The sequence below is a fragment of the Cryptotermes secundus genome, unplaced genomic scaffold (genome assembly GCF_002891405.2).
Source record: "Cryptotermes secundus unplaced genomic scaffold, Csec_1.0 scaffold172, whole genome shotgun sequence".
NCBI lineage: Eukaryota > Metazoa > Arthropoda > Insecta > Blattodea > Kalotermitidae > Cryptotermes > Cryptotermes secundus.
This window is the reverse complement of record NW_019721518.1, coordinates 134379-143563: the sequence shown is the minus strand read 5'-3', so window position 1 is coordinate 143563 and position 9185 is coordinate 134379. Positions and strand designations below refer to the sequence as shown.

Sequence of the window (9185 nt, the reverse complement as noted above, 5' to 3'; positions counted from 1 at the left end):
GAAGTTGAAAGTTCGGAGAGCTAAATGTGAGTACCATTGGTTTTTTAAATTTGTAATGAAATATGTTGGCTTTGTTGCATGCTTTGTATTTAAGTATAGCTTTTTATTGCAAGTGAATCATTCAGTGATTATATAAAATGAACTTAAATATTGATTTGTTGATCTTAAAATAATGTAAAATCAATTGTAATATTTGGTATAAATTTTTATGTGCATATTTTAGTGCGTATTTCGGAAGTTTTTCATGCATAAATGCATTATTAGGTCATAAAAATCCGGTCCCTATAAATACACTAAGGACATGATGTGTTACATAAATCTTCTCATAATTAAATGTTGACCTTACCTTGACATGGCACGCACGCGCAGTTCTTATGCAGAGGTTCTGGCAGCAGCGATATGACGACATATTCATAATAATGTGACAGAATATGTCCATCTGCTAGGCAAAGGCTAGGTAAACACTGCCTAAAGCTAAATAATAGCAGAAGCGGAAGTCATTCTTACTAGGCAACGGCTAAGTAAATATTTGTTTTCGCGGCAACAAATATTAACATTCCCATGACAACGCAAAATAACAGAGGAACTTTTGGACATGATGACTTCTATCCCGGCTGCATGACAGTTAAAGAAAGTAGTGCATTCGTGAATTCGAGATATATATATTCAAACAGGAATCAGATCTTCGTCAGACGACGTTCAGAATGAGATCAATGTGTGAGCTGTTATAATTGATTGCAATTGTAGAGAAGTACCNCTGCATGACAGTTAAAGAAAGTAGTGCATTCGTGAATTCGAGATATTTATATTCAAACAGAAATCAGAGCTTCGTCGGATAGACGTTCAGAATGAGATCAATGTGTGAGCTGTCATAATTGATTGCAATTGTAGAGAAGTACCAAAACCCAATATTATTAGTCACGCAACCGCTTACAAGTGGCGATACAGTAACTTATTTCAACAGATTGGTTTTCTTAACGAGAACTTGATGTTAGGAATGTTAACACCATCGTGTGTTAGAGAGACAAGGTAATTCTGATGAAACATTTCTAGCATTGGGATCTCGTTTAAAAATGTCCCTGTAGAACAATTGCTTCATTACCCTACAGACATTGCGTATGATTTGGAGGAAATTGCACTGTCAAAATGGAGGAATAGTGAAATTAGATTTTAAGTTCTGGGTAAAGTGTAAAGTATGTTGTCATGTGTGAGAATACATGACGTCACCGAGTCTACTGCAACCCCTTTCGATTGTAAGCCTTTCTCGATGCTTTGTTTCCTCGTCTGACCCAACGTCCACGTGCCGTGAACATGACTAAGCAAAAAAGAAATAAACTCCATGTCCTGTATTCCACAAGCGAACTATGCCGACCGAGTGACCGCCGCTTGTCGGCGAAGTGAGTGCCAAATTTTGCGGATAGAGGGTGTTGCATGGTCAGAGCAACGAATCTCTACGGCCGTTAATCTCGGTTTTCTAAACCGAAGCAGCTATTTCCTTTGAGAAAGTAAATGCCCTATCATTTTCTTTCATTCTTTTTTTTTTTTGCAGGTCTGTATTCTTTAGATGTCGAGGACTATGAGCTAGTTATACCCAGGAAGGTGACAGAAGATGGTCATTTCTTGTCACACAACTTGAACCATCATTATATAAACGATGAGGAAGCATTCGGCGTTAAGAATGGAGGCCACAGGAAGAGAAGGAGTGTTGGGGCGGTGGTGAACTACCACATCCCAGTCGGACTGTTGGGGCATGAACAGCCTCTGCATCTGGAGTTGTGGCCCAGCAGAGACTTCCTGGCTCCTGGTCTCCTGGTAGAGCGCCATTCCGGCAACCACACGGCGCCCGAGAGGTCGCCGCCTTCCTTAGAAGCGACACAGTGTCATTATCAGGGCTCCATCCGCGGGCAACCCGGCTCGCAGGTCGCAGTATCTGCTTGTAACGGACTGGTGAGTGACTCCTACAAATTAGTTGGGCAGAAACTCATCTGAGGGCTCCTGATGTAAGTAGAAATTATAGACCGTATGCCTTTGTATTTGCTAATGAGGGAGCAGACTACTTGAGCGCGTATACATAAGACCGGTTTCCATAAGCTGAATGTTACTAGCGGGTCCTCAATCTGTATGCAGAATTTATATTAATGCCACAGTCCTTTCTTTATAATATTATCATTTAGAATCTTGTTAATGAATGTCTCAGTTCCTCTTTATTATTATTATTATTATTATTATTATTATTATTATTGTTGTTGTTGTTGTTGTTATTGTTATTATTACTATTATTATTATTATTAGGACTCTACGGCCCTTTGTTGGGCCTTGGCCGCTTTTTCCAGATTCTTGATCCTATACGGAGTCGGTAGGACTCCTTTGACAGGGATCAGCCCATCGCTAGACCCCTACCTACACACAGAACAACACAAATATAAAACTGACGTACACAATACAGACATCCATACCTTAAGTGGATTTAGAACCCACGATCCTAGCGTTCGAACGAGCGAAGAAGGTTCATGCCTTAGACCGCGCGGCCACTGTGATGGGCTCTAAGTTCCTTTGTCTGGAACAAATAAAGTTCCTGCTTGTCTCCCCCCTTAGTGTATGTAGATACGTATATATGCGCGTGTTTGTTGACTAATTGGAAACACAGGAAAAAAAGAAGCATTTCCAGTATCAGTAATATGCCTGCTAAAGAATGTGAGATGTACTGGAAATGTAGGTAAGAAATGCATAAAAAATTTTAGTCGGTTATTTTGAAAAGAAACGACAACTTGGTAGACCGAGTCGTAGATGTAAATGTAATAATGAAACGAATCTCTAAGATATATAGGATGTAAAGGAGTGAACTAGATTCAACTGGCTCAGGATAGAATTGAGTGGTAGGCTCTGTAGAACGCGGTAATGGTCCTTTAAGTTCCAAAATAAACAATATATTTATTTACCAACTAAGCCACTATCAGCTTCTCAACAATGAATCTACTGTATGACGTGTCGATAGTAACAATACGAATATGAATTGCTCATATTTGCAGTTGTCCAACCACGTCTATCGGTATTAGAACGTATAACTGATCGTGATAAGAAAGAAATAGGCGTATAGCATTGATGCTTTCTGAGTTATCTGAGCACCTACAAAACAAAAACAAACTTCCTGGCTTTAGTCCGCAAGCGAACTATACCAACTGAGCGACTGCCGCTTGTCGGCGAAGTTAGTGCCAACTTTAGCGGACAGAGGGTGTCACGTGATCAGCGCAACGAATTTCCACGGCCGTTAATCTTGGTTTTCTACACCGGGGACGCTATTTTTCCATTCAAGTAGCACCTCACTTATCCTCACGGGGCTGAGTGACCTGGAAGTATAATTTCAGATCCTCTGTTTCAGAAGTGTAGATCACAGTACGCATTAACCTGCCGCATAGGGCCGCGCCATAGCTCAAGCAGTTAGTCGCTGGCTTCCCACCGCGGCGACCCGGGTTCGTTCCCGGGTCTATTCAAGTGGGATTTGTGGTGGACAAAGTGGCGCTGGGGCAGGTTTTCTCCGAGTACTTCGGTTTCCCCTGTCAATCTTCATTACATTACATTACCAATTGCTCCACAATCACCCTCACCTATCATCTGGGGCTGGTACAATAGGCCAGAAGTGCCCAGCGTACAAGGGACTTCTAGCAATAAAAGAAAACTTCCGCTTGTCTCAAGCGGTGAAAGGAATCATGAAGAATAAGATTGAACTGACGCATGTGTTCCATTGTGGGACAAACAGAATTGCCGACAGCTTTCTTTGAAATTTATTAAGAGTATGAGTACTTATAAGTAGCGATAAGTCTTTCACGCTGAATTACAAGACAATCTGTGACACTGTGTATGAGATACTTGGAAAAGTCCGTGTATGGTCTTATGTTAACCAGGCTTGAGTATTGATTAATGTGGCGGAAAGCATTGCCTAGTAACATTCATTGAAAATCTCACGTATCGAATTGTAAGGAACTGCTTTGGTTTAGGCTCTGCTGCTGTATCACAGACAGACAAGATGGACGGCACATGGACAGACCCGACTTTCTATTAATTCATTCTTCCTCATTTTGTAAACCCGTAATAATTCTGGGGTTCACCGTTTAGCCCAGTGGGCTTAATAGAGACTACAACAACACAGCGTTATCGTCTTGATAATGGAGGCAATCGAACTGAATCTCATACCTGAGGAGGTCATCAGAAATGCGATTAAACTCGAGTAGAATTCTCACAGCACAGGTTCGACTCGACCCGAGTCCCATAATTAGATGTCCGAATTGCGTAATGCTGTCTACCAGACCGCACACAAAATTGTTCTGCAACGCTTTAAGCGTATGTATGTTCCAGTGCTTTACTAAACTAAAATATTTCAATTAACCCTAGATATTTAGTGCTGGGAATGGTCAAAAGTGTAAGCTGACTTTCATTCGGATGAATTCCAATGAGGAAGAAGCTCGCGACACCTTTGCGTAATGCGGTTCTTAAAGAGCACGTGGAATGGATTAATTTTGCTTAGGATAGAATCCAGTTAGTTTATCTTGTGACTTAGGTAAAGAACCATTGAGCTTAGCGACCATCAGTTTCTCAAAGAGATTGTGCATCATGAAGCCCTGTATTGGTGGTTGTAATGGATTTGCTGCGGCTTTCAATATTTCTATTAAATAACTCCGCGGCTTGTAGTCTGCAAGAGAACTATACCGACCGAGCGACCGCCGCTTGTCGGTAAAGTTAGTGCCAAACAAAATGGGGGTCACAGAATATAAGGTGAGTTTGGCAGTAACAGACGGGTCATATTGTGCAATTTTTAGTAATTTATTTTAATATGTTGGAAAACAGCAACATAGCTGTCGAACAACGTATTTTGATACTAGGATGGTGAATAATATACCGATATAAGTTTATCTTACATCTTTGCTGTTGTAGTCCATAATCGGAAACTTGTACAGGCCAGTGTTTCCAGATCAGTCGCAGACAAAGGCGTCTCTCTGCTTTAGTGAGGTTGTCGCAAGTGCACCTTGGCAGTTCCTATGGACAGTCTTCGTTTTATCCAGTTATACTGATGGAAAAGTGGGCTTGTTTGCTCGTTGCAGATTAATTTAACTATTAAACAAGTAAGGACATTCTGTACTTAGAGGCAGAACTGGTTGGTTTGTCGGATGCAAATGAAAAAGACTTGGCATATTGTTACTCGTTAAGATTCAAAGCGTTCAGACCAAGTCCACACAAATTGCAGACACCAGTCAATAACTCAACATGTGACAGCCCATATGTACGTAAGTGACAAAGCGCCGTGCAAGATGCATATTAGCATCACGAAAATATGTGCTGTCGCACCTAGTAAGTCTGACACGACAGTATCGCTACGTAGCACCTGTTGTAACAATGTGTTCAAATTAAAGATTCTTTTCCTACAAGCAAAGATAATTGCAGCACTACTAAAAGCAATTTTAACTTTCCTGCTATAAAAATTACAATTTCTGATACATTTCCGGTAAATCTTCAAATATGGTTTGTATTTTGTGCTGCGATTTCATTTAGTTTGTTAAATTCCTTTATATTGCGGCATGTAGACCCCTTTTCTATGAAACGACCGCGAAATAAAAAGCTATGCAACAGCCGTTGCTAGGCAATTTCTCTGTAACAAACGGCCGTTTTTAGGTAATGACCGCAAAATATTCTTAATATGCAAAAACGGAGTAACTGGGAAGCGGTATTTTATACGCAGTCCGCGCGATAGCTACGTGATTCAACAAGAGAGTAACTGTTCGGAGAGGTGATTTCTATGCGGTCCGTACCGAGTTGTTATAAGCGGGAGAAGCCTAGATTTTAATTAGTTGTGAGAGCCTCCGGCCACTAAGGACGCAAACACGGAAGCTGAGGAGGCTACGGCGTTAGAAGCCGTTACCAGGCGACAATCAAATAATATAAAACATACTGAGAAGGATTCGTACGTGCTGTAGTGAATTTTAGCGAGTGTGAATTAGCGTTAGCGCTATAGTTATTTGTAGTTATGTTATGTAAGAATGCAATAAATCCAATTACCAATCCAAACCTAGTCTATAGTCACTCATACACGCGACAGCATAGAAAGTATCGGTGGTTACTTATTTGTAGATTGTAAACTTGAACGTTATGCTCCAGTGCAATTTTGATACGTTATGGAAACATCATAAATTAATAAAGAAAGTAAAGATCACAGGCGTCAGTGAATACACGCCGCTGTTTCTGTTCCACGGATCCTGATCTATGTTCATGTGCGCACTGGAATGTATTGCGGTCATGCTTCATTTCTTGCAGTCGTGTTTAGCTGCAGTACAGCTTGCATTCAAAATAAACTTGAATAATGAGCATAACATAACATCGCCTTCTCTCTCACGACTGCGTGTGAAATAAAACGTCGACTCTCCAATACATGAGCTATAAAATGAGCGCTTCGTAGAATATAAAACTTCTCTACCTTCAATGTTTATTCTGTGCTTCCGCTGGATGTCAGGAATCGAATTATCGGCTGAGACGTCTTGATATACTATGTATTACACTGTAATTAGAAAATGTGTTTACGTTGATCGACTACAGGCTAACTTGACTCCAGGCAGTCATACTCTAAACGTGTATACAGTATTGGTGCGAAATTGAATGTTGACTTTGTGTTTGCATTTCTTTATGTATGCTGAAATGTAGTAACTTGTGTCTTATGAACGTAGGTATAATCATCATCAGTAATCTGTCAGACGACAGGCCCACACTCTCTTCCAAAACAATTCCTCCACTTAATGCGATCTAGAGCTTTCTCCTTCAAATGGCAGTATCCTCTTCTGTCCCCAAGGTCATCCAGCATCTTCTTACGTCTTCTTCCTCGTCTTCTTGTCACTTCTATCCGCCCCTCTATCTTTCCTTCAATAACTTCTTTTAGAAGGCAGTTTCTGCGTAAAACATGACCAATCCAATTAGCCTTCCGTTTTCTTATTTCGTATAGGATATTCATCTGCTCATTGACTCTAGTTAACACTTCTTCATTTCTCACATAATCAGTCCAACTGACCTTCTCCATCCTTCTAAAACACCACATTTCGAAACTTTCCAGATGTTTCTGATCTACTGCCCTAAGTGTCCATGTTTCAGCCCCATACAGATCTATGCTCCAAATGTAGCATTTCACTAGGTATAAATTGTTCTTTAAAGTAAACTATACCTGTGAACGGAGAAGTTCATGGAGGTAGGCCTAGGCCCACTGGGGCTGTAGTGCTAAGGAAAAAAAACTATACCTATCTCTTCTTCAGTGATTATCCAGGCGTATACATTTGCATAATAACATTTATATGGGAATATTGTTTGCACGCGTATCTTTGATAACGAACCTGGTTATTGGAAGAACTGAAATTTCTTTCCACTTAGAAACAAGAATATTGGCAAAAGAAAAAATATTTGTACTTTTAATACATATCAGCAGTTAAATATATTTCTTATAAGTTTACGAAGTCACCGGAATTTAGTAGCTTGATTTTTAAAGCGTTTAAAATGTTCGGTATATGAAACTAATGTTCGTAGTATTGGTGGAAGTGTTAATAGGTTATTTGATATCAGCAATAGAATAACAAAGGATTAATGTAGGTTAACCTTTTTATTTATTTTCCCGCAAAGGTAGATCTGAATTTATGGAACCAATAATCAAACTTACTTACTCATGGATCTGAGCTCTTCCCGAGGAACCGTCAATTCTGCAGCCACTCAAGATTTCCCCAGCATTTTATGGAACCCGAAGGTTCATAACGGTGTTCACAAGAGCCCTCCACTGGTCCCTATTCTGAGCCAGATCAATCAAATCCATAACATCCCATCCTATCTCTCTAAGATCCATTTTTACATTGTCCACTTCCACTTATATTATCTTCCAAGTAATATCTTTCCTTCTGGCTTTCCCACCAATATCCTATATGCAGTGTCCTCTTCTCCACCATTCGTGCAACATGCCTTGCCCACCTCATCCTCCTTGACTTTATCATTCTAATAATATTTTGAGAAGAGTACAAGTAACAACAATGAATCACAGTAAATAAATTCAGAGCCGACAACCACTTACAACACTACAATAATTAATTTAAACTATTAATTTAAATACTCGTACGTAGTTTCAAGACAGCTTCTGCAATTTATTTATAGGGGTGAAACGCTCAAGGAAAGTGAGTGACAAGTGACCATCTGTTCAGGTAATGAAAATATTATTAATTTATATTCTTATTTAGTTTCGAAAACAAAATTGATGTGTTAAAACACAAGAACGAAACTTGTTATCGCCAAACACTGATCTTCAAGCTCAGGGTCCTTTCAGCAATTAGAAAAGACCCTAGAACGGATCCTAGGGTGGGATAATATATTAGGACGTTGTTTGCTCTCTTCAGTTGCTCCAGATAAAATTGATATCTTAAAATAAACTGTTGAATTTCTTCTTGTTTAATCATAAGTCATAACCACCGCAGCATTCTTTGCCTTACCAATAAAACTCTTCAATCAAGGCTTGAGATACCAAGTTGGAGAAACAGGTAGCGAACATCGCACGTTAAATAAGACAGTGTGTTGAAGCTATGTGCTGAAATATAAATACACTGTAGATTATGATTGGTAACAACTAAGTTATCCTGTCAAGGTCATCCTTTATGTGCCTTCCCGGCCCCGTACTAGCCTCTGATCTTCAGCCTGTTAAGATATTCTGAAGACAAGGAACTGAAATTCATACGCGCTCTTCCAATGAGACTATCAATATAAAGTCAAATTTATGGTTGAGGGATTAAGGAAATGAATACCCTTGACCGGATGATAGAATTTCTTCTGAAAAAGTATCAAAAATCTCTATATTCGTGTCTTATTAAAAATTCGTTACCCACATTTACAGTAAACTGCAGTAAATTGTATTTAGGAATTGCATTTCAAGCCAAGAAATCTGACGCACTAAGTCTTCCCATTCTTCATATGGTTACTGCTTAGGAACTTTATTATAGCCTCAGAAACAAAAGTAGCCCCATCATATGATTCCATAAGCAGCCATCAACTTGATAATATTCTCTTTAACAAAGAGCATTCCGTCATCCCTAACATTTATCTTATTCAAGTAAAATTATTTTCTTGGTCAACCTCACTACTATCTTGTCAGCCACGTGGTCAGGTGATCGTGATTTACGTGA

The 9185-nt window shown here is 39.6% G+C and overlaps 1 protein-coding gene across 1 annotated transcript in view; it reads left to right on the top strand.

Moving 5' to 3' along the window:
• The window catches only part of LOC111875428 (A disintegrin and metalloproteinase with thrombospondin motifs 18-like), a 194462-nt gene that overhangs the window by 63898 nt on the left and 121379 nt on the right, over positions 1 to 9185 (top strand). Inside the window, 1 exon segment of the mRNA XM_023871673.2 lies at positions 1550 to 1947. Coding sequence (XP_023727441.1) covers positions 1550 to 1947 — 398 coding nt within the window.